The sequence below is a fragment of the Phyllobates terribilis genome, unplaced genomic scaffold (genome assembly GCF_046119375.1).
Source record: "Phyllobates terribilis strain yellow unplaced genomic scaffold, ASM4611937v1 Scaffold_4__5_contigs__length_816908805, whole genome shotgun sequence".
NCBI lineage: Eukaryota > Metazoa > Chordata > Amphibia > Anura > Dendrobatidae > Phyllobates > Phyllobates terribilis.
The window spans coordinates 380,362,513-380,388,630 of NW_027362764.1; the positions used below are offsets into that span (position 1 = coordinate 380,362,513).

The window sequence follows — 26,118 nt, forward strand, 5'->3', positions numbered from 1 at the left end:
TACAGCATCCAGCTTCTATGAACGCGCCATTTTCCGGGGCGGCTGCGGACTGCAATTTTCAGCGGGGGGCAGAAAGCTTGGGCCTCCCTGCGCTGCAGATTCCATCCCCCAGCTGCCTAGTTGTACCTGGCTGGACACAAAAATAGGGAGAAGCTCCACGTTTTTTTTTTTAAATTCATGAAATTCATGGAATAATTAAGAAAAAAAGGGCTTCCCTATATTGTTGTGTCCGGCTAGGTACAAATAGGCAGCTGGTGGTTGGGGGCAGCCCGTTCCTGCCTGCTGTACCTGACTGGACACAAATATAGGGCGAAGCCCCACGTCAATTTTTTTTAATTATTTCATGAATTTCCTGAAATGATTTAAAAAAAATTGACGTGGGGCTTCTCCCTATTTTTGTGTCCAGCCAGGTACAACTAGGCAGCTGGGGGATGGAATCTGCAGCGCAGGGAGGCCCAAGCTTTCTGCCCCCCCCTCCCCCCCCGCTGAAAATTGCAGTCCGCGGCCGCCCCGGAAAATGGCGCGTTCATAGAAGCTGGATGCTGTACCTGGCTGGCATACAAAAATATGGCGAAGCCCACGTCAAAAGTTTTGGGAAAAATTAATTAAAAAATAAATAATAATTTAGGGACTGCATCTTTATTAACTCCTCAAATGTCATTTAGTGTTAAAATAAAGGATTTATTTTAAAAAAAATTGACGTGGGGCTTCGCCCTATATTTGTGTCCAGCCAGGTACAGCAGGCAGGAACAGGCTGCCCCCAACCACCAGCTGCCTATTTGTACCTGGCCAGACACAACAATATAGGGAAGCCCTTTTTTTCTTAATTATTCCATGAATTTCATGAAATAATTAAAAAAAAAAATGCGTGGGGCTTCGCCCTATTTTTGTGCCCAGCCAGATACAACTAGGCAGCTGGGGGCTGGAATCCGCAGCGCAGGGAGACCCAAGCTTTCTGGGCCACCCCCGCTGCAAATTGCAGTCCGCAGCCGCCCCAGAAAATGGCGCGTTCATAGAAGCGCCATCTTCTGGCGCTGTACCCAACTCATCCAGGGCCCTGGTGCGGTGGCTCACTGGGTAATAAAGGGGTTAAGGCCAGCTTGGCATTATCAGCTGGCCCTAAGCCCGAAATTCATGGGGTCACGCCAATATTAGACATGACCACCATGAATTTCTAGTAAAGTATTTAAAAAAATACACAAACACCCAGAAAAAAGTCCTTTAATTGAAATAAACACACAATTCTTTATTGTTCTAAATTAAACCATACTTACCATCACGCCCATTCCAGCTGAAGCCAACGATCTCCTGCAATAAAAGTAAAATAATAAAGCCACATCATCCTTACCTTTCCATGGCTCCCACGACCGCTTCAGCTCTGCTACATCGAGATGACAGGCTGGACCGCAGCAGAACGCTGCCATCCATCCTGTCATCCCGCAGACACTGAGAAGCGCAGGCATACTTCCACTCCTCAGTGTCTGGCTGTGACGGCATCCAGATGAGCCGAGGTCATGTCCAATGAACTCAGCTCACCTCATGTACGTCACTGACAGCGTGGGAAAATTCTCCTGCACTCAGCACTTCAGCGTGAGAATTTTCCCACGCTGTCAGTGACGTGCATGAGGTGAGCTGAGTTCATTGGACATGACCTCACCTCATGTATGTCACTGACAGCGTGGGAGAATTCTCACGCTGAAGCGCTGAGTGCAGGAGAATTTTCCCACGCTGTCAGTGACGTGCATGAGGTGAGCTGAGTTCATTGGACATGAACTCGGCTCATCTGGATGACGTCACAGAGAGACACTGAGGAGCGCAAGCATGCCTGCGCTTCTCAGTGTCTGCGGGATGACAGGCTGGATGGCAGCGTTCTGCTGCGGTCCAGCCTGTCATCTCAATGTAGCAGAGCTGAAGCTGTCGTGGGAACCATGGAAAGGTAAGGATGAGGTTGCTTTATTATTTTACTTTTATTGCAGGAGATCGTTGGCTTCAGCTGGAATGGGCGTGATGGTAAGTATGGTTTAATTTAGAACAATAAAGAATTGTGTCTTTATTTCAATTAAAGGACTTTATTCTGGGTGTTTGTGTTTTCTTTTAACTTTGACTATGGGGTTAGTAATGGGGGTGTCTTATAGACGCCTCTCCATTACTAACCTGGGCTTGATGTCAGCTGGCATTATAAGCTGACATCAACCCCAACCCTATTACCCCCTGCCACCGCACCAGGGCAGCGTGGAAGAGCGAGGCTAAGTGCCAGAATTGGCGCATCCTATGGATGCGCCATTTCTGGGGCGGCTGACTGCTGGTGTTTCTAGCCTGGGAGGGGGCCAATATTCATGGCACCCTTCCTGGGCTATTAATATCAGCCCCCAGCTGTCTGCCTAGCCTGTGCTAGCTATTAAATTAGGGGGGACCCCACGTTATTTTTTTGGGGGGGGTTCCCCCATTTTAATAGCTAGTAAAGGCTAGGTATTCAGCTGGGGGCTGATATTAGTAGTCTGGGAAGCTCCGTGGGTATTACCCCCTTCCCTGGCTTCAAACATTTGCCCCAGCTGTCTGCTTAACCTCCGCTAGAGCCTAAAATTAAGGGGAACCCCACGCCAATTTTTTTTTAAATAAATCCTTTATTTTAACACTAAATGACAAGTACAGTAATCAACACTGTCACTGTACTTCATATATATGTGACTGACATGTTTCTATCTATCTAATCTATGTGTGAAGCTCTATTCTGTCTGTTATAAATTGTCGGGTACCGCTGCTGAATTGCCGGCCGGCTTTTTTAAAGAGACGGTGCACGAAAACACTAATATTTTTTTTAATAAATCCTTTACACTAAATGACAAGTACAGTAAGCAACACTGTCACTGTACTTCATATATATGTGACTGACATGTTTCTATCTATCTAATCTATGTGTGAAGCTCTATTCTTTCTGTTGTAAATTGTCGGGTACCGGTGTATGCCGCTGATGAATTGCCGGCTTTTCATGTCATTCTACATTATTCTTAGTTGTTTTCCTTCATGTAGAATTAACCTACAAGGAAAGAAAGGGTTTATTTTCATTCCGATATTTGTGTCCCATTGACTTGCATTGGTTTCCGGTATCGGAATCGGCGATATCCGATACTTTTTGGGTATCGGCCCGATCCAATCCGATACGATATTTCCTGATATCGGAAGGTATCGCTCAACACTACCCCTGATGTGCCTAAACAGCGGAAACCACCCCACGGTTTCCACATTTTGGAAACTACACCCCTCAAGGATTTTATCAAGGGGTATAGTGAACATTTTGAACCCAGAGGTACGACACAGAATTTGATAACATTAGGTCATCATATTGAATAAGTTGTCATTAGTCTTGTGCGCAAGTGCTTGCTACTTGAGTTTGCATCGGGTACTCGGATATGCACAAAGTATCGCGGGTGCTCAAGTGACAGGCTCGAGTCCCCACCCCGCATGTTCCACGGTTATTAGACACCCCAAAAAAAACATGAGGGGATCACTCGTGCATGGAAGGCAATCCCCGCAAGGTTTTTTTGGCTGTGTAACAGCTGCAAAACATATGGGGCGGAGACTCGAGCACCCGCAATACTTGGTGCATACCTGAGCGCCCGATGCAAACTCAAGTAGTGAGCACTTGCGCTCAACACTAGTCGCCATATCGTCGTAATTTTTTTTTCTTTACTTTTGAAAAAAGCCCAACTCCAACCATTGCCTAACTCTAGCCCAACCCTAACCCTAGCACAATCCTAACCTTAACCCTAGCACAATCCTAACCTTAACCCTAGCACAACTCTAACACCACCCTAACCCCACCACAGCCCTTACCCTAAAGTTTATTTTTTACGCCTTTCCTCGTGTGATATAAGTGATTAGACGACTTTATTCTTCGGGTCGGTGCGATTACAGCAATACCAGATTCATATCGGGTTTTTATGATTGGCAGCTGTCACACTCTAAAAAAACCATTTTTTTGCAAAGACTAGTTTTTGCTTTGCCATATTTTGAGAGCTATAATTTTTCCATATTTTGGCCGACAGAGTCATGTGACGGCTTATTATTTGCAGGACAAGTTGACATTTTTATTGGTACCATTTTCAGGCACGTGACATTTTTTGATCGCTTTCTATACCGATTTTTGGGAGGCAGAATAAACAAAAGCCGACAATTCAGGAATTGTTTTTTTTTTAATTTTTTTATGCCGTTTTGCGTGTGGTAAAATTGATAAAGGTAGCTTTATTCTTTGAGTCAGTATATTTACAGCGGTACCACATTTATATCTTTTTTTATGTTTTGGCGCTTTTACACAATAAAAGCTATTTTATAGAAAAAATATTTTTTTTTGTATCCCTTTATTCTGAGAGCTATAACTTTTTTTTTTTTTTTTTTTCGGCTGATGGAGCTGTATGGCGGCTTGTTTTTTGCCGCAAACATGACGTTTTCAGTGGTACCATTTTTATTGAAGTTCGTCTTTTTGATTGCGTTTTATTCCATTTTTTGTTTGGCAGTATGATGATTAAGCATCGGTTTTTGCTTCGTTTTTTTTTTTTTTTACCGTGTTCTCTAAAGGGGTTAACTAGTGGGACAGTTTTATAGGTCAGGTCGTTCCGGACGTGGCGATACCAAATATGTGTACTTTTATTTATTTTTTTATTTTTTTCAGAATGTTTTTATGGGTACAGTATATTTTTAATTTTTTTGGATTATTTTATTTATTTATTTTTAAAATATTTACAATTTATTTATTTTTTCACTTTCTGAATCTTTTTTTTTTTTTTTTCTTTTACACTTTGTCCCACTATGGGACTTTCACTTTTTTAACCCAGATTTCTTGCATAGCGATGCAGCTGCAGCATCTCTATGCTATGCAGGCTTCAGCCCTGCACACACAAGTTAGACCACGCACTGAGCATGATCTAGCTAACTTCCTGCTGTCTGGTGACATCGGGTCACCATGCCAACCACTGGGACCCGGCACAGACAGCGTGGGACGCTGGAGAAGAGGTAAGTAAGCAGCGCTTACCTCCCTTTGCTCCCGGAATCCTCCGATCGACATTGATCGCAGCATTTCGTGTATTAATGTGCTGGGAGCGGTGAAGGACCGCTACTGGCACATAGCATCGGGTGTCAGCTGTAACAATCAGCTGACACCCGGCGGCGATCACCCCGCACCGCTTGTGTGCGTGTGCGATCACATAATGCGTAATAGTACGTACCTGGTCCAATAGGCCCGGGTCAGTGCAGTGCATTTTACTATTACTGATCACATCATAAAGGGGTTAGTCACAGGTGAATCTCTTTTGTGATTTACCACAGATGAGTCAAAATGTGTTTCCATACTAAATTAATGTAAAGGGTGCCAATACCAGTGACACAGCAAGCTTTAGGTTTGTCTACTTTTCCCTCCCATTGTTTTTAGCTTTAAATTATTGTTTATCATTTACTCTTTTGTATTTAACACGGGTGATCTACACAAAAAAACTGATTCATTTTTTTCAGGAGATATTCCACATAATTCATGGGTGCCAATAATGAGGAGCAGGACTGTAATATGCTCAATGCACATCATTTGCTTTGGTGTGCCTGTGTAAATAATCACTTAAACGACCACGGACCTTTAAAGTTTTACTGATCGGCAGTCCTATCGTGATGCCAGGTGGTCCTTGTATATGGACCCGTATTCTAAAAGGACTGCTGCACTCCAGTCAGTATTGCATCGAGAATATCGATACTGGTATCATTGGAGAACTATTCTGGGCTTTAATATTCAATGATCTAGTCCGTATCTTCTTTCCATAGTAGGCATTTAAAGTTGGGATTATATGCATACATGTTTGTCAGTAATTACTAGGAATATGACGTGATTATACTACATATGCCATGGATATTTTTCATTTTTAGACATTAGAATACTGGGTTTGAGACAGTTACATTTTACTTTATTTTTTTAACTTTTCATTTGTAGCCACGGTACTTCCTGGCCAAGTGATAACCATTGCGGCATCAACTATTGCCATGGCAATATCCATCACAGGTTATGAGGAATACCAGGAAGAACTGACCACAAGACGATCTCCAGGTGACTAAGTATTTTGTAAGATCAGAAACTTTCTAAAAATATCATGTTTGGAAAGTATTAACCCAGTTTTCACCTTCCTGATCAGGACAATTTTTCAAATCTGACATGCATCACTTTATGTGCTATTAACTTTGGAATGCTTCTACATATCCCAGTGATTCTGAGATTTGTTTTTTTCTGTGACACATTGTACTTTATTTTAGAGGTAAATATAAGTCAATTTGATGTGATTTTTTTTTTATGAAAATATCTAAAATTTGACAAATTTTGAAAAGATTGCAATCTCAAACTTTGAAATTTCTTGCACTTCTTCCCGACGTGGCCAATTTCTGTTTTTTGCCATAACTTTTTTATTTTTCTGTCCACATCGACATATTAGCGTATTTAGTAAAGAAAAAATAAAGGCTACACTCACTGTTCTTTAAAACAGTAAAGACTGAAATAAATACTGAAAAAAGTTTTAAAGAACGGTGAGTGCAGCATTTATTTTTTCTTTACTAATTACGCATAACCGTTGTTTTAAGGCTAGCACCTATATGTTCTTAAATCCTAGGTCAGGGTACTCTTTATAACAGGTGGGGGTCTATTGGTTGCCTCTATAGGCGGTGTAGACTACTAACTTTTTTTTTTTATCGACATATTAGCGCTTGTTTTTTCCAGAACGAGTTGTACTTTTGAATGACACCGTTCATTTTACCACATAGTGTACTGGAAAATGAGGAGAAAAAATAACAAGTGCAATGAAATTGTGGGAAAAAAAAAATTTGACGATATTAAACTTGTACAGTATTTTTGTGATTAAAAAAATAAAAGATGATGTTTCAGCACAAGTGACTGATGCAGCCAATCAAAAGTTGATATGTCATCATTCCCTGTATCTTTGGGTCTTCATACTTGGTGGATCTTGAAATATTATTTGTGATGCCTACTGTTTCCATGGCAACCTTCCTTTTTATAGGGTAGAGACTGGAGCATGTCCCAGCAACTAAATCCACTTAATAGTTTATATGAAGGACATGTTAGAAATAGTTTTCTTTGGAACAACCACTAAATTCACTAAACAGAGGTGGAGATGATTCATAGCTAGTGGTCAGACTGCATGTGACCTGTAGACGGAAGACTTGGTGCTTGTGCGTTAATAATTATCCTGTGATTTATGTCATTAATTTGTTTCTTTTATTTTTCAAAAGAGTCTGTTACAGATGAAACACCGACCACACCCAGTTCATTTTCATTAGGAAGGCAAAGAAGTGATATTGGAGCGTTTCTTAAAAAAAAGAAAACCAGCGACATCTATTTTGTTTTACTTGTATGGGCCATAGTCATTGTCCAGCTATGGCTTCATCTGTGGATCGTACAGCTCCTTCCAGTGCCTATTGCTGGTAAGCGCTATGGCATAAAGTTCATCAGGAGCCATGCTCTTACACCTATGTTTTATAAAGTGAATGAAGGGCCAGTAGAACTCCCTTACTGGGCTGATATTGGGACCTGGTGCTATAGGTAGATCATTGTTTCTCTCATCTGGTGTACTGTTATTTAGACTCTGTCAGAAGAGATATTAGAATAAATGTATCTTGGGCAGCATGGGGAAAAAATCTTTTCTGAACTTGTGCACACTTAACACCTTTGGAAAGACCCAAAAAAATATGTCTTGACACCCCAACTCGGGTTACATATCAAGGCTGAAGCACAGATCAATCAGCGATTTTTCACTCTAAGCTTGTGGTGTTCAGAATGACAACCTTCATTACCCATCCATGTCTGTATGACCCACTTTACACTTCTTTACTTCTTTCTTCAGAGGTCTAGAATGCTTTCTAATTCAGTATGCAGAAATAGTCTAATGCTGGTTTAGCAGGAAAATACAATTGCATGTTTTCTTTACCTAATGGTATAAAGGAAGGTGATTTTTCATGTACTTATGAAGTTACAAAAGCAAATAATGAGAACTGCACCTATGTTGGTCACATAATGTGATTGAAACTTTCTGTATGTATAATGAGATTTCATTGCTGCAGTTAAAGTAACACTAACCATACACTTGCAAACAAAATGATTTAAAATTCAATGCACATTAGGTTTATTAGTAGTGATGAGCGAGTATGTTCTGTTAACCCTTTCGCCGAGTATGCTCGGGCGAGCACCGAGTATTTACAGCTGCTTGGTGATATGGTTGAATCGCTCCCGTGTGCATGATTTGCAACTGTTTGACAGATTTAGTACATGTAAGGAATGTCTATTTCTTACACATTCCTCACATGTATTAAAGTTGTCAAACAGTCGCAAATCATGCACACGGGAGCGATTCAAACATAACACCGAGCAGCTGTAACTACTGGGTGCTCTCCCGAGCATACTCGGCGAAAGGGTTAACAGAACATACTCGCTCATCACTATTTATTAGCAAAATTAACCAACTTTGCGCTGTTTTTAATAAACCGATCAAAGAAGAACAATTTATGTATCACAACTAATGTAACAAATAATTTCTCCAAATTCAGCATTCACTAATATTATTTCATTTTCATGCTGCAACTGCAGTTTTTCAAATCCTATCAAAGATTTTCACTGTCCAATTGTTGGCTCCAATAATGTCCAAGCTCCTGCTTCCTCAAAGAAGGCATGACATTTTCTCCTATTTTCTGATATTTGATTGATTTCATCATGACTTCTACAAGCTCAAGGTTTACAACTCCAAAGTATGAAGAGCAGCTCTGAGCTACCACCATGCTTCACTGTAGGCATGGTTTTCTCTTAAGCGTATCCTTCATTCTCCCTCCTCCAGACATACTGCCGATCCATCAATGTGAAAAGATCTAGTTTTGTTTCATCCCTTTAGAGAATAGAATCTCAAAACTTCGATGTCTTATTTTTATGCTTTTGACATAATGGAGCCAAGTTGCTTGTACTTTTGCTCAGTAGAGGTGTATGTCTTGGAGTTTGAACATGGAGACTTACAACTTTTAGTATTGTGCAATCTGTGCAAACAAACTGACTCTTCCGCACCTGCTGCCACCAAATCTTGCTGCAGAGATCTTTAACAGTTACTCAGGAACTTTTGACTACTTGCCTCCTCAGGAATCTGGTTGCAGCCAGTGATGACTTTCTATTTCTGCCACATCCACATAGTGAAGCCAATGTTTAACTTTGAACTTGAGAACTATGCTTTCAGTTGGCTATTCATCACATTTACAGTAGGTAATAACAGCCAATGGGCATTCTAAGGACAGAAGACACTTGTCATGAAGGAGTTGTATAACTGAGACTGCGGTAGTCATTTAACGTGGCATCTTATAGTGAATTTGGAGAAAACACTTGTTATTAGTTATCTTGAGCTATTCTAATTGTTGTTTTTTCATATGTGTGTTCCATACAGCAGAAAGTTTGGCCAAGATCCTTATATGTTTTGAGGAGATTTTCCACCAACTCTTCATAGTTGTCTGCTTTTGAGCTTCCCAAAAAATCAGTTACCACAAATGTGAATGCTACCCATGCAGCCTTTTCCCTGCAACAAACGGAAGAACTCTTCATCTTGAAGAAGCTTACAAATCTGAGGTCAAATAAAGACTCCTTCCTTTACCTTTGCTTCACTCAACCTTGGAAATGTATTAATCAGATACTTCAATGCTTTTGCATTTTTATCCATTGCCTTTACAGAGTTCTTTATTAGGCCCAACTTGATATGCAATGGTGATAACAAAGTCTTCTGTGGGTCAGCAAATGCTGGATGCAGGGCATTTTTACTCCATGGCTGAAGTGAATGTCTGAGAGGCCAGTCTTTTTTTATTTTATATCAAAAAAGGTCAATAAATATTCCTCCGCCATAGAATCTTTACACACACAAACCACAGTTATAAACCTGGTTTAAGAAAGATATACAATAAAATCTAATAAAATCATTCTTTTATTTCACCAATTTAAGAATATAATTCATGAAAATACAATAAAAGATAAGTAAAAGCAGAGACCTAAAAACACTAAAGGAGACCCCTCCAAATCAATTCAGTCACATATAATGTTATCCCTAATTAATATAACTGCAAAAATTTTAATATGACTCCAGGCCCATATAAACTAGGACATCAGAACAAATTGCACTATTCCCACAAAAAATGCTCTTAATTAATATTGTGCACAGTATACAGAATACAAAGCCAAGTATCATAGATAAATATCAAGTACGAAAATAATTAGAGAATATATTCATATTATAAAGTGCCAAAGTAGTTCAAGTAAATATAGTGTAATTGGGACCTAAGTATTAGATGCCTATAGTAGTATCCAAATTGAGCCGGCCATTATACTTACAAAGGGATTATTGATAGCACTGTGTATCTGGAGGTCTCCTTAGAAGAACCTGTGGTTTGTGTGTGTAAAGTCTTTTTTTATTGTAGTGATATTCTTTTGCACAACTATCCCAGTCACACAGAAAGCAATAGTACTTTGTGTATCCACTCTGGAGACCAAGTAAGAGGGCAACCACCTTTAAGTCACCACAGAGGGGCCACAAATGTTGTTCATAGTTCAGGCACCTCAACAACTATTACATGTTGTCATAGATTGCTTTCCTATGGACTGCATAACCAACTGGAATTAAAGGTAGCGCATTGCCATTATGCAGCAAGATGGCTTTTAGGCTTGTTTTGGACGAATTGATGAAGGGCCTCCACTCCTCTTGATTATGACTTATCTTCAGAGATTCCATTAAACTATTGATGTTGTTACCTGCAACAACATCGCTCTTCATGAAGAAGTATTGGACAAGATCTTTATCACTGCTGCTTAACAAATAAATCTGAACTTCGCCCGCTAGGAGATTCTACAGCTGTAGCCTGGAATACAAGAGCTCAACCTTACCCTTGGGCACATCCAAAATGACTAAGAAGATTGTTCACTTCACTTTGTGTTATAAGGTGTTATTCTGTTTAGGTTGCTGACAGAAAGTCTGTGTTGTGAGAGGAAGATGCTTCATGACACCAAGTGCCCTATTCTTCCTCACTTGACTCGACTGAAAATGTTTCTGATGCTTTTGGAACCGGCAGTTCCTATGTATGCGTTACTGGGCCTATTGCAGATAATTTTTTGGATACTGTAAAGTCCACTTCTTCTTCATTGAAAATCCTTTCCTAATGGGGGGCACCATGCAGAAATAGAAAATGATATTGGCTCTTGCCTTTTTTTTTAATGAGCTTACAGAATTATAAATCTGAAACTACTGCACCTGTATGTAAGGTGGAGTCTATAAAATCCATGATTCATTTGGTTGGCAAAGACTTTTTTTTATGGCCTCAAACTAGCTTGAAGATGTCTACCGTCATATCCCTTTCAGAAGTAAAGAAAGTGCAATTTACCATTTCTTACAAAGAAAAGGCTTAAAGTGAACCTGACGTCCACAGGCAGCATGTTTCAGGCACTGTCTGTATGACCTCATGCAGGTGTGTTTAACACTAAAACGCTGCGGCGTTTAAGAGAAAAATATATTTTAAAAGCCGCTGTGGACGGAGCAGTACTGGAGACTAGTCGGACAGGAGCGGTCTCTAGCGGATTCTGCTTGGCCCGCTGCTCTGGATTGACAGATCTCTGCCTACATGCTCATGGATTGGGCAGCGTGTATCAGCTTTCAGGTACACTTTTATTTCCAGTTCAGTATGCTACCATTAGGGATTTTACCAACTACAAGAATATTTACAAAAGTGGCATAAGCATTGGTGTACATCAAAGACCAAAAGATCAGCATCATCACTATCTTGAATGATCTTATGACAGTTGGTCTATTCTCTCCTTTTCTGTCCTCTTGCTAAAATCTGTCCAACAATAAAAAGTTCAATTCTTTTTAAGTGCACAGAATTATTCTCTGCTACCTAGGAAGAAACGTATTCCTTGACAAAAGATGTGAATCTCTTCACACAATATTGTTGACCTAATAGGAAAAAGATAGTGTCTAAAAACAGTATTGTCAACTGGCTCAAGTAAGCCATCTATAAAGGTTTCCAAGATCAAGGGCTATCTCCTCCAGGGAAGTTAGAGACTCATTCCACCAGAGCCTTGTCTGTCATCTGGACTGACTGGATAAATGCTTCCATTGAGCAGATGTGTAGAGCCACCACTTGTACTTTTGGTCCATGCTTTTTCAGTACATTGTAAATTAAACTTAATATATTTTTTCAAGATCTTGCATGTGAGCGGAAAACCTTCCATGCTCTTGTCCCATTCTAAATATTCTTATTTGGTATGTCTCCTGTGAGGCTGCCCTGGTGGGTGATTAGAAAAAAACTTGGCCTACTGGTAACTTGGTTTCAAGAAACCCTCTACAACAGCACAAATGTTTTTTTTTCTGTTAAATAATTTGAGCATTCGTCCTGGTCTGGTTATTTGGAAATACACTGAGGAGTGAAGGTGGGGAGAGGCCATTTAACCTCTGTTTCCTATTCCTAATTAGGGCATGAAGTCAACTTCCTGGTACGCTGTCGAGGTTTCCTAGAAACCTAATTACTGGTAAATTGAATTCTGTATTTGCAGACAATTTTTCGTTCGACAGAAATCTTAAGGCTGACTCTTATCAAAATGAACAAGGGCTAGATTGGGCCGGACTTCTCAACACCACCGGATGATGGCAGCGGAACATAAACTCAAATCCAGTATTTTTTTTCACATATACCCCTTCACACCCAGATATGTGTGTACGCTTCAGCATTTTGTCTATTTTATCTCGTCCTCCTCCTTATCCTCCTTATCCTTCTCCTCATCCTCCACCACCATATCACCAGGGTGATCATCATGCAACGCCGACATAATTTTTTAGGGGGGTTTATGATGCCCGTAGGAATTATTTTTATAGGCCTACCTCTAACATTCTATATAATATATATGTATACCCCCCAGGGGTAAATATTTCTCAGCCCATGCACTTAGTGTATGAGCATTACCAGTTGGCACCACTCAGATGATTGGCCACCATGTAATTCAAAGACTGTTTGTTTGTTCTAGCAGCTTCCATTTTGGAAAGCTCAGTGTGGTTCAACAACTGAACAAATGTATAAAAGCTCTGCTAAAGAGTGTTTCCTCTTTGTATTAGTTTTTGCAGTTAAAAAGCTGGTGATCCATTTTGGAGTCATTGGTTTTTTGGGGAATCGTTTTGGCTGCTGGTGGGAAGTAATAGAAGAGTTTGTGAGGGAACGTAAAGAAGCTTTGGCACCAAGACCAATTCGAGGACTGGGAAAATTTGTTCTGAAAGTTGACAGTAAGGTAAGCGTCTCTAGTTTTGTTCAGTGCCAGCCTCAACATTACATATTACTAACATACAGCATTAAAAATGTAGTCTTTATTTAGCCACATCATATATTATCATATATTACTTTTTACTTATGTTCCGAGGCTGATGTTGTTTTTGTTTCATATTTAAGTGCCACAAAAACTTGATGATCAGTGTAAATGCTTTGTGAAAAATGACAATTGTGTTTGCAGAATATAAGAGTTGTGTACATAGAATATAACATTTCTGTATAAGGCTAATGTGTGCTATGTTTACATGGATTTTGGAGGTTTTACCATGTTGCATGATCTCAGTTATCGCCATCAACGTAAGCTTTTATTAGTGTTGTCATAGAAATATATAGCGCTCTAGCTATGTATTTGTCCCTTGTTACTTGTGTTCCCTTTTGTTTTTGCCTCATTGTATTTGCACATTATTCACTAAAGTTATACTGTCTTCTCTTCCTCCCATTTTCTCCTTGCCCCTTTTTTTCATTGCACTTTCTTGCCCACATAAAGATGTGGCATTGGCTTAATGAGCAGGTAAAGCAACAGCTTATTGAACTTTTTGTCTTGTGAAATGAGATCCTGTCCATGTGTTTAACACAAACTGCTCACACGCTTCAAGAAGTGGCTCAGGCTGGCCACACACTAGAGATTTTGGATGGCAGAAAAAGTGCTATTTTTGATTGTCTTTTGCTGACCATCGTGGTCTTTTTGTGACATTTATGTATGTATTTTACTCATACAGCTACATCATATTCTATAGTGTTTTATAGATATTGTCATCACTGTCCCCATTGAGGCTCACAATCTAAATTCCCTATCAGCATTTCTTAGGAGTGTGGGAGGAAAGCCATACAAACTCCTTGCAGATGTTGTCCTTCATGGGAACGGAACCCAGGACCTTAGCGCTGCAATGCAACAGTGCTAACCACTGAGCCACCGTGCTGCCAATACATGATTGAGTGTGACTGATGCGGACCGTTGGCAGTTATCTATTGAAAGGTTGATCTGCCATTGGACTTAGATGTTCTCTGGTGCAAAAAGTTGAAAAGTTGTTCATGATGGAACAACAGATCTCAGACTCAGGCCCCAGATCATGGCAAAGATGGACAATGATTTGTCATTTTAACCTTTGACATTCTCTTTCAACACATCTGTCACTGTCCACTCATAAATGAAAACAAAAAAAGTCTCTGAAATCAATATTGTATGGCCAGCTATAAGCTTTACAAACACTCATTCCAGGCTTTAACATTAATGTAATGTAATTTGTTCCTTTTAGTACATGTGCAGTATCTGTCATTTTATACAGCATTGACACAAGCATTGGTTTGCTATGCATCTGTTATAAAGGTGGCCATGCACATTAGTTTAGTTTAAAGTTGAGCAATATTGATGATTTCAACCCCAAAAATTGTTCATCGGGTGAATTTTGTCAACGAACAGGCTGCTAAGGACAGTCATCATTTGAATAGAATGAACTTTGCAGTGTGGACTAAAATATGTATTACATCTGTTTGTGATTGTTTACTAGAAGATCATTCAGTAAATGGTTGCTTAACCATCTAATATATATGGCCACCTTAAAGGGAGTCTGTCGCCCCTAAAAATGCATTTTAAAAACCCCTTTCTGACCTGGGGCATATTAATACGCCCCAGGTCATCACCCCTGGTTCAGCGCGGGCTCCGATGTTGAGCCCGCACTGAACCGGGCACATGTCAGCTGATTTATACAGCTGGCATGTGCCCGCAACAGCCGCGGGTGGAATTGCGATCCACCCGCGGCTGTTAACCAGTTAAATGCCGCTGTCAATCTCTGGCAGCGGCATTTAACATCGCCGCGCCAGAAATACGGCACTAGCCCCGCCCATTGGTGACCGCGTCACATGATCGCGGGTCACCGATGGGTAGGCATGGCAACCCGAGGTCTGCAGCAGACCCCTGTGGTTGTCATGTCTCGATTGATATGAGCGCCAACCAGTTGTCTGCGCTCATAGCAAGTGTGAATTTCTGTTGCATACAAGCGATCTACTCATCGCTTGTATGCAGTAGGCAATCTGACAACTGCTGCTTCTAGTCTCCTACGGAGACTATTGAAGCAAGCAAAAAGTGTTAAAAAAAAAAAAAAAAAAGTTTTTAAAAATATAAAGGTTTAAATCACCCCCCTTTCACCCCATTCAAAATAAAATAATAAAAAAACCCACATAAACATATTTGGTATCGCCGCTCTCAGAATCGCCCGATCTATCAATCTAAAAAAAATTAATCCGATTGGTAAACGGCGTAACGAGAAAATTAATTCTGAACTCCAGAATTAAGTTTTTTTGGTCGTCGCAACATTGCAATAAAATGCAATAACTGGCGATCAAAACATCAAATCTACCCCCAAATGTCAATAAAGACGTGAGCTCGGCGCTCAAAAAATAAGCCCTCACCCAGCCCCAGATCACGAAAAATGAAGACGCTACAGGTCTCGGAAAATGGTGACTTTTTTTATTTTCCCCACTTTGGATTTTTTTTTTCACCACTTAAATAAAAAAGAACCTATACATGTTTGGTGTCTGTGAACTCGTAATGACCTGGAGAATAATAGTGGCAGGTCAGTTTTAGCATTCAGTGAACGTGGTATAAAAAACCCCAAAAAACAACTGCGGTGTTGCACTTTTTTTGCAATTTCGCCGCCCTTTTTTCCCCCATTTTCCAGTACACGAAATGGTAAAACCAGTGATGTCATTCAAAAGTACAACTTGTCCTGCAAAAAATAAGCTCTCACGCGGCCATATTGACCAAAAAATAAAAAAAGTTATGGCTCTGGGAACAAGGGGAGCAAATAAAGAAAACGCAAAAACGTAAAATGGCCCGGGGGTAAAGGGGTTATGTAAACACACTGCCTGAAAAAAATACTTTATTTGAAATAAAAGTCCACAGTGTCCGGGACAGAGGTCACATGAGTTCATCAGCTGATGAGCTCCGGTGACCTCACTTATTTCACCGCTGCAAGAGAATTTTCTCACACAGCATCAGTGCAGTAAGTGAGGTCACTGGAGCTCATTAGCCTATCATCAGCTGATGAACTCATGTGACCTCTGTCCCAGTAGCTCAGCGCTATACACTGTCGGGAGCATTTGCGCTCCTGTCAGTGTATAGAGTTGCTGCTGGGTGATCTGATCGTCTCGGGACACCCGGGATTACAGAGGATAGGTGAGTACTATGTGTTTTTTATTTTAACTTTCATTTATTTTAACTTTTTTTTTTCACTTCGATCACAGACACCAGCTTATGACAGCTCCCATCAGCTGATGGGAGGAGTAGCCTCTCATCAGCTGACTCCTGTCATCCACGGTCAATTCTTTGTGCTTTTTTGACGCGTTTTTGACCCATTGACTTGAATTGAGTCAGTCAAATACGCAGCAAAAATGCTGCAGTGAAAAACAAGGCAAAACCCCCAAAAGAATTGATATGCTGCAGATTTAAACGCAATGACATTCCTGACAGGAAAATTCCTGATCAAGTGCACAACACTTCAGTATTGTCATTGCATTAGCTGGCACATGGATTACCTGGCATTTTTGGCCCATTTCCACGCTGAAAAAAACGCAGTGAAAACATACAGTGTGCACACAGCCTAACACATTTGTGTGTAATGTAAATATTTAAAGAAGCACTCCCATCAAAGTTTTTATCCTCTTAAAGGGAACCTGTCACCAGAAAAAATGCTATTAACCTGCAGATTTGGGGTTAATCTGAAGTTTAACCCTAGAACGCATACCTGGGGCCTCGCAGGCCCGCCCTGTTAATTGTTTTCCATTTTCTGCGAGATTACTTTAGTTAGAATTTTGAAACTCTAGGTATTCTTCATGTATATAGTTGTTTGTCATTTTTGTTTGAGTTATTCCATGTTATTTGCACACGGGCCTAAAAGGCCCCAGGTATGTGAAAAAGTAACATAGTAACATAGTTTGTAAAGCCGAATAAAGACTTGCGTCCATCAAGTTCGACCTGTTAGTTCTGTAATTGCTAAAGTTGATCCAGAGGAGGGCAAAAACCCCAAATGATTTGGCCAATCTTCACCTGAGGAAAAATTCCCTCCCGACTCTGAAACCAGCAATCAGAATAAATCCCTGTATCAACCTACTATTTTATTCTATTTTTAAGTATATGCTGAAATCTGCCTGGTATCTAGAAATGCATCCAGTCCCCGCTTGAACTGGTGTAGTGAATCCGACATTACCGTCTCCTCACTCAGTGAATTCCATATTCTCACTGCTCTTACCGTAAAGAACCCCTTCCTATGCTGGTGCTGAAACCTTTTCTCTTCCAGTCTTAGTGAATGCCCTCTTGTTACCGTAATATCCCTCCTTTTGAACAAATCCCGGGCAAGATCTCTATACTGTCCCCTAACATATTTGTACACATTTATTATGTCCCCCCTCAACCTTCTTTTTTCCAGGCTGAATAGTCCTAGTTTTGCCAACCTCTCTGGGTATTGCAGTCCCTCCATTCCCTTTATTAATTTTGTTGCCCTCCTTTGTACCTTTTCAAGCTCATTTATATCCTTTCTATATATTGGGGCCCATATCTGAGCACAGTATTCCAAGTGTGGTCTGACCAGTGCTTTGTACAGTGGAAGAACAATGTTCTCATCCTTTGCAGCTATACCTCTTCTGATACATCCCATTACCCTGTTTGCCCTTACAGCAGCGGCCTGACTTTGGGCACTCCAATTTAGTTTGCTATCAATCAAGATGCCCAAGTCCTTCTCCATCTCTGAATTCCCCAATGATTTCCCATTCAGTGAGTACTGGTGACTTCCATTTTTCCTTCCCATATGTATGACCTTACATTTCTCCTCGTTAAACCTCATTTGCCATTTAATGCTCCACCTACCCAGCTTATCCAAATCCCTCTGTAGGTCTGCACTGTCCTCTTTTGTATTAATTGTTTTACATAACTTTGTGTCATCTGCAAATATTGATATTTTACTATTTATCCCGTTGACTATGTCGTTAATAAAGATATTAAATAACATTGGGCCTAGTACAGACCCCTGTGGTACCCCACTAGTGACGCTTACCCAATCTGAGTATATTCCATTTATAACCACCCTCTGCCTTCTATCCTTTAGCCAGTTAGCTACCCACTTGCAGACATTTTCCCCCAGCCCCATCATTCTCATTTTGTATACCAACCTATTATGTGGCACGCTATCGAACGCTTTTGAGAAGTCGAGATACACGACATCCACTGGTTCCCCCTGATCTACTCGAGAGCTAACCTCCTCGTAGAAGTCAATCAGGTTTGTTTGGCAGGAGCGATTCCTCATGAATCCATGTTGGTTCGGGATTAAAAGATTATTAGCATCAAGATGCTCCGTAATTGCCTCTTTAATGAAGCTTTCAAAAATTTTGCCCACAACAGACGTCAGACTCACCGGCCGATAGTTTCCGGCGTCACTTTTCGCTCCCTTTTTGAATATTGGCACTACATTCGCCTTTCGCCAATCAAGTGGCACAGACCCAGTCTCAACAGAGTCCTTAAATATGAGATATATTATTTAGTTCCCTTAGTACCCGTGGGTGTATGCCATCAGGTCCTGGTGATTTGTTTATTTTAATGTTACTGAGGCGTTTCTGTACCCCAGCTTGGGTTAGATTTGTCATACTTAGTGGAGGATTAAGTTTGTCACTTCTCATTTCTCCTGTTAGTTCGATTTCCTTTGTGAAAGTTGTCGAAAAAAAATTATTTAATAGATTAGCTTTATCCTCATCTTTCTCTATGATTTTGCCTTCCTCACTTTTTATCGGTCCAATATTATCCGATTTAATCCTTTTACTATTTATATACGTAAAGAACAGTTTGGGATTTGATCTACTTTCCCTAGCAATACGTCTCTCTGTTTCCTCCTTCGCTATTTTTATTTGTTTTTTACAGGTTCTCGTTTTTTCCTTGTAACACATTAGTGCCTCCTTACTGTTTTCCTGTTTTAATCTCTTGAATGCCTCTTTTTTGCTATTTAACGCCCCTTTTACGTTCTTGTTCAACCATATTGGTTTCCTCTTATTTCTGGCCCTTTTATTCCCATACGGTATATATCTCTCGCACTGAGTATTCAGAATTCTTTTGAAGGTTTCCCATTTACTATTCGTATTCCTTTGATTAAGAACTTTGTCCCAGTCAATAAGTTGAAGGCTTTCTTTCAGCTGATCAAACTTCGCCCTCCTAAAGTTTAATGTTTTTGTTGTTCCCTTATTGATAACCCTACTGAAGGGCATTTTGAAGTCGATAATATTATGGTCGCTATTACCTAGGTGCCCCCCTATCTGTACCTCAGTTATTCTATCAGGCCTATTAGTCAATATTAAGTCCAACACGGCCTTCCCTCTCGTTGGTTCCTGCACTAGTTGGGAGAGATAATTATCCTTAATATTTGTCAAGAACCTTTTTCCTTTCTGAGATCTACAGGTTTCTGTTTCCCAGTCAATATCCGGGTAGTTGAAATCCCCCATTACAATCACTTCATTATGTTTTGCTACTTTGTCTATTTGTCCTAATAGCAGATTCTCATTCTCCTCTGTTATATTGGGTGGCTTATAGCAGACCCCCAGTAATATTTTATTATTATTTTTAGTTCCCTCTATCTCTACCCACATGGACTCGACCCCCTCTTCTCCCTCTCCTATATCTTCTCTTAGTCTGGGTTTTAGACATGACTTTACATATAAGCAGACTCCTCCGCCTTTCCCCTGTTTCCGGTCCCTTCTAAATAAACTATAATCTAATAAATTTACCGCCCAGTCATAGCTATCGTCTAGCCAAGTCTCTGTAATACCTACGATGTCATACCTCTCCTCCGATATAAGCGCCTGCAGCTCATCCGCCTTATTGGTCAGGCTTCTTGCGTTGGTCAGCATGCAAGATAAAACTTTGGGGTTATTTAGCATCCTATTCTTCTCTAACGATCTAACTGTACTATCCCCACCCCCCTCTCCACCCTCATTATATTCACTTCTCCCCTTCCCCCTTGCTTGCCTCACATCCCACCTATTTCCTTGGTTCCCCCCCCCCGTCTCTAGTTTAAAAACTCCTCCAACCTATTAGCCATCTTCTTCCCCAGCACCGCTGCACCCTCCCCATTGAGGTGCAGCCCGTCCCTACGGTAGAGCCTGTAGCCGACCGCGAAGTCGGCCCAGTTCTCCATGAACCCAAACCCTTCTGCCTTGCACCAACTCTTTAGCCACTTATTCACCTCCCTAACTTCCCGTTGGCGCTCCTGTGTGGCTCGCGGGATTGGTAGTATTTCTGAGAAAACTACCTTGGAGGTCCTTGCCCTAAGCTTCCTACCTAGGTCCCTGAAATCATTTTTAAGGACCCTCCATCTACCACTCACTTTGTCATTGGTGCCGATGTGGACCATGACCGCTGGGTCTTCGCCAGCCCCACCCAGTAACCTGTCAACCCGATCCGCGATGTGCCGGACTCGAGCGCCAGGGAGGCAGCACACCGTTCGGCGATCCCGGTCTTTGTGACAGATTGCCCTGTCTGTCCCCCTAATAATAGTCACCCACTACCAGAACCTGTCTTGCCTGCCCTACACTTCCCCCCTCCCCCTCCCCCTCATTACTGGAGCATACACTCCCCCGGCGGTCAGAGGATCTGTCGGGCTCCAATAATGCCAGTTCTGAACCAGCCTTCCTATACTTCTTCCCTCTATCCCTCCTAACTGTTATCCAGCTCCCTGCCTGTTCAGCCTGCACTTCCCCTCTATGCTCCACCCCCAGTATTGACCCATTGAGTGTCTGCTCGGTGAGCAGCAAACTCCGTTCCATGTTGTCGATGCTCCTCAGTACCGCTATCTGAGCACTTAGATCCAGAATTTGGGCTTCCAAGTGCACGATATGCTCACATCTCTCGCAGCAGTATGGATCCTCGAGCGGTTGCTCACGGAATGCATACATTGTGCAAGATGTACACTGCACGGCTCCGGCCAAAATGGACGTCATTCTAAATATGGGGATACAGTCAGTATATATATACAAGTACAAAACACAATTATTTATATATAGGTGTATGGACGGGGATCAATTAGGGATGTGCAAGTGTATCAATTAGATATCAGCGGGGGATCAGTAAAGTATGGACGGGGGATCAATTAAGTATCAAGTATGGACGGGGGAATCAGATAAGTAGGTCAGGTGGATTAATTAAGTAAAAAGTAAAGTAAAGAAAGATGAAATACAGTCAGCAATTCAGTCCTAAGTCCTCCCTTCCAAACTCCCTGAATCCAAAGTCACTGAAAAACAAGTCACACACTTACTTTCGTTCGCACTTACGCTCCGGACACACGCAGCTCGTTCACACTCGCAAACTAAGAGATTTAAAGAGTTTTTTTTTTTTTTCCTTTTCCAGCAATGTACCCTTCACCTCAATGCACTTCCAAAGGACTTGATGTCCAACCAGCTGCCCCTTATAAACCCTTAATTATGACCCCTTCCCCTTAATTAACCCCTTGTGAGTAAATCTACACCTCAGGATTTTAGTGCAATGTAGTTAACCCTTAAATACACAGGTAGTAAACTAAGAAACTAAAACTGTAGTGAGAAAATAGGTTTTAAAAAGCCCAATAAATCTAAACAGGTAGAAAAGCACTCAGCAGGTCACAATGCAGCACTCACCGCAATTCACACAGGTATTTTCTGCAGGATTCCCAAATACCTCTTCACTGAAAAACATGTCACACACTTACTTTCGTTCGCACTTACGCTCCGGACACACGCAGCTCGTTCACACTCGCAAACTAAGAGATTTAAAGAGTTTTTTTTTTTTCTTTTTCCAGCAATGTACCCTTCACCTCAATGCACTTCCAAAGGGTATGTGAAAAAGTAGATTTTTATGGTCATGCGTTCTAGGGTTAATAGTGTTATTAACCTGCGAGACGCCTGCACTTAGCCGAACTTGGGGAGAAACCGCAGCGTTTTGATTTCAGTCCCAGGTGCGGAGCTTGCGCTGCTTCAGTCACCCCCCTGAGAATACAGAGCAGCGGCTGTAACCGTGCCTCCGGCCTCGACTGACACTTGCTCTGCATTGGGGCCGGCTGTCAGTTAGTGCCGGGGACGGGGTTACAGCTGCTGCTCTGTATTCTCAGAGGGTTGACTGAACCAGCTCCGCCCCCGTGACTGAAACAGGAACGCTGCGGGTTCTCCCCGCAGCATTCAGCTAAGTGCGGGCATCGGGCTGGTTAATAACGCTTTTAAGCTGAAGATTAACCCCATATCTGCAGGTTTATAGTGTTTTTTCTGGTGACAGGTTCTCTTTAGTATATTGCAGTCATCATATTTTGTAGCACTTTGTGCTTAAAACTGCTCATTTCTCTTTTCCGTGCTCTATATAGAAACAGGAAGTCTCTTGTCCCTGCATTCATCATTCCCCTCTTCAACTGCTGATCCAGCTGCTCTGCTCCTCCCCCCTGCCAGGGACTTTTGCAGTAACTTATGTCTCATACAGGGAGATTTGACCTCCTGTTTCTACAACGCCTGGCAAAAATTATGGGGTCATCGGGCTCGGAGGATGTTCATTCAGTTGTTTAACCTTGTTGAAAAAAAGCAGATCACAGACATGGCACAAAACTAAAGTCATTTCAAATGGCAACTTTAAGGCTTTAAGAAACACTAAAAGAAATCCAGATTAAAAATGTGGCACTCAGTAAGGATAATTTTTTGCAGACCAAGCAGAGGGAAAAAATTATAGAATCACTCAATTCTGAGGAAAAAATTATGGAATCATGAAAAACAAACACACAAAAGTACACTCCAATACATCACTAGTATTTTGTTGCACCACCTCTGGCTTTAATAACAGCTTGCAGTCTCTGAGGCATGGACTTAATGAGTGACAAATAGTACTCTTCATCAATCTGGCTCTAACTTTCTCCGATTGCTGTTGCCAGATCAGCTTTGCAGGTTGGTGCCTTGTCATGGACCATTTTCTTCAACTTCCATCAAAGATTTTCAATTGGATTGAGATCCGGACTGTTTGCGGGCCATGACATTGACCTTATGTGTATTCTTTTAAGAAATGTTTTCACAGCTTTTGCACTATGGCAGGATGCATTATCATCTTGAAAAATGATGTCATCATCCCCAAATATCCTTTCATTTGATGGGATAATAAAACTGTCCAAAATATCAATGTAAACTTGGGCATTTATTGAAGATGTAATGACAGCCATCTCCCCAGTGCCTTTACATGACATGCAGCCCCATATCATCTATGACTGTGGAAATTTGCATGTTCTCTTCATGCAGTCATCTTTATAAATCTCATTAGAACGGCACCAAACAAAAGTTCCAGCATCATCACCTTGCCAAATGCAGATTCGCGATTCATCACTGTATATGACTTTCATCCAGTCATCCACATTCCACAATTGCTTTTCCTTAGCCCATTGTAACCTTGTTTTTTTCTGTTTAGGTGTTAATGATGGCTTATGTTTAGCTTTTCTGTATGTAAATCCAATTTCCTTTAGGCGGTTTCTTACAGTTCGCTCACAGACATTGACTCCAGTTTCCTCACATTCTTTCTTCATTTGTTTTGTTGTGCATTTCCTGTTTTGGAGACATGTTGCTTTAAATTTCCGGTCTTGACACTTTGATGTCTTCCTTGGTCTACCAGTATGTTTGCCTTTAACAACCTTCCCATGTTGTCTGTATTTAGTCCAGATTTTAGACAGCTGACTGTGAACAACCAACATCTTTTACAACATTGCATGATGATTTACCTTCTTTTAAGAGTTTGATAATCCTCTGCTTTGTTTCAATTGACATCTCTCGTGTTGGAGCCATGATTCATGTCAGTCCACTTGGTGCAACCGCTCTCCAAGGTGTGATCACTCCTTTTTAGATGCAGACTAACGAGCAGATCTAATTTGATGCAGGGGTTAGTTTTCAAAATGAAAATTTACAGGGTGATTCCATAATTTTTTCCTCAGAATTGAGTGATTCTATAATTTTTTCCCTCTGCTTGGTCTGCAAAAAATTACCCTTACTGAGTACCACATTTTTAATCTTGATTTCTTTTAGTGTTTCTTAAAGCCCTAAAGTTGCCATTTGAAATGACTTTAGTTTTGTGCCATGTCTGTGATCTACTTTTTTTCAACAACCATTAAACAACTGAATGAACATCCTCGGAGCCCGGTGATTCCATAATTTTTGCCAGGGGTTATACATAGAGCTTAGAAGGATTCAGCTAGTCGGTTTATAATCACATTATGTCATAGATCTAATGGCAAAGAGAAGAATTAGCTGGGTAGAAAGGCAAAATGAGCAATTATAAGCACACAGTGTTATATATAACATGATGACGCCCGCTCTGTCTGCAACAAGCTCCATTTTGTCTACGACTTCTTTACCACTCATCGTCTCTCCTTCCTGGGTATCACAGAGACTGGTTGATACCCTCCAACACTGCCTCCCCTGCTGCTCTGTGTTCCGGTGACCTCCACTTCACCCACACTCCTCGCCCTGGTAACAGACATGGTGGAGGAGTGGGTCTTCTCCTTTCCACCAATTTCACCTTTAGCCCTATCCCACCTCTACTCTCCCTTATTCTCCCTTCTTTTGAAGTCCACTCTGTCCACATCTACTCTCCCTCCAACCTCCAAGTGGCTGTGATATACCGACCTCCAGGCCCGGTCACTGCCTTTATTGACCAGTTCTCAACCTGGCTTCTTTAATTTCTCTCTGCTGACATTCCCACAATCATCATGGACGATTTCAACATCCCCACTGACACACGCCAGTCAACAGCATCCAAACTCCTGTTGCTTACTTCATCCTTTGGACTTACTCAGTGGTCCTCTTCAGCCACCCACACAGACGGACACACACTAGACCTCATCTTCACCCGACTCTTCTCCCTATCTAGCCTCACAACCTTCCCCTATCCCTATCTGACCACGATCTACTCACTTTCTCATCCCTGTCCTCCTCACCTGTCACCCATGTCCAGCAACTAGCACATCCCCGCAGAAACCTTGTACATCTAGACATTCACACACTCTCTGACTCTATTCTACCACTGACATCCATATCTTCCCTCCACGACACAGACAGCGCCACTGCTTTCTACAATGACACACTCGCATCAGCTATTGACTCGGTCACCCCTCTTGTGTATGGCGGAGCGCGACAAATTAATAGGCAACCCTGGCACAACAACCGCACTAAACAGCTTCGGCAAGCGTCCAGGGTTGCGGAGCGGCATTGGAAGAAAGCACATTCGCAAGATGACTACACTGCATTCAAACAAGCAACACTCGCATTCAAATCAGCCCTCACCTATGTTAAACAGTCCAACTTCACAACCATCATATCTTCCTTACCCTACAACCCCAAACAGTTATTCAATACGAACTCTCTCCTCCGCCCTCCACTGCCCCCTCCGACCGCCGTCATCTCTGCTGAGGAGTTTGCCACACACTTCAAAAACAAGATTGACCAAAAACGGCAAGTCTTTACTGTTCAACCACCACAACCCCTTTGTTTCCCAGACCATTGTCCTTCCCCAGTAACCTCCCACAATCACGCTCATCCTCAAAAAGCCATCCCTTGACCCAACTGCCTTATCCAGCTACCACCCCATATCGCTGCTACCATTTGCCTCCAAATTCCTTGAGCAACATGTTCACGCTGAACTTTCCTCTCACTTCTCATCTTGCTCTCTCTTCGACAACCAACAATCTGGTTTCCGCCCCCACCATGCCACCGAAACTGCCCTTACCA

The 26,118-nt window shown here is 41.5% G+C and overlaps 1 protein-coding gene across 3 annotated transcripts in view; it reads left to right on the forward strand.

Moving 5' to 3' along the window:
- Positions 1 to 26,118, forward strand: part of TMEM245 (transmembrane protein 245) — a 134,706-nt gene that overhangs the window by 16,431 nt on the left and 92,157 nt on the right. For 2 of the 3 annotated variants that reach the window (XR_012320093.1, XM_073678486.1), the window contains exons 4-7: positions 5,972 to 6,085; positions 7,276 to 7,467; positions 13,161 to 13,330; positions 13,856 to 13,879. Coding sequence is in view for 2 of the 3 variants with exons in the window: in XM_073678486.1 (XP_073534587.1) it covers positions 5,972 to 6,085; positions 7,276 to 7,467; positions 13,161 to 13,330; positions 13,856 to 13,879 (500 nt within the window). In the remaining variant the exon portion in view is untranslated. The remainder of the gene's footprint in view (positions 1 to 5,971; positions 6,086 to 7,275; positions 7,468 to 13,160; positions 13,331 to 13,855; positions 13,880 to 26,118) is intronic. The other variant, XM_073678487.1, reaches the window with a different exon arrangement.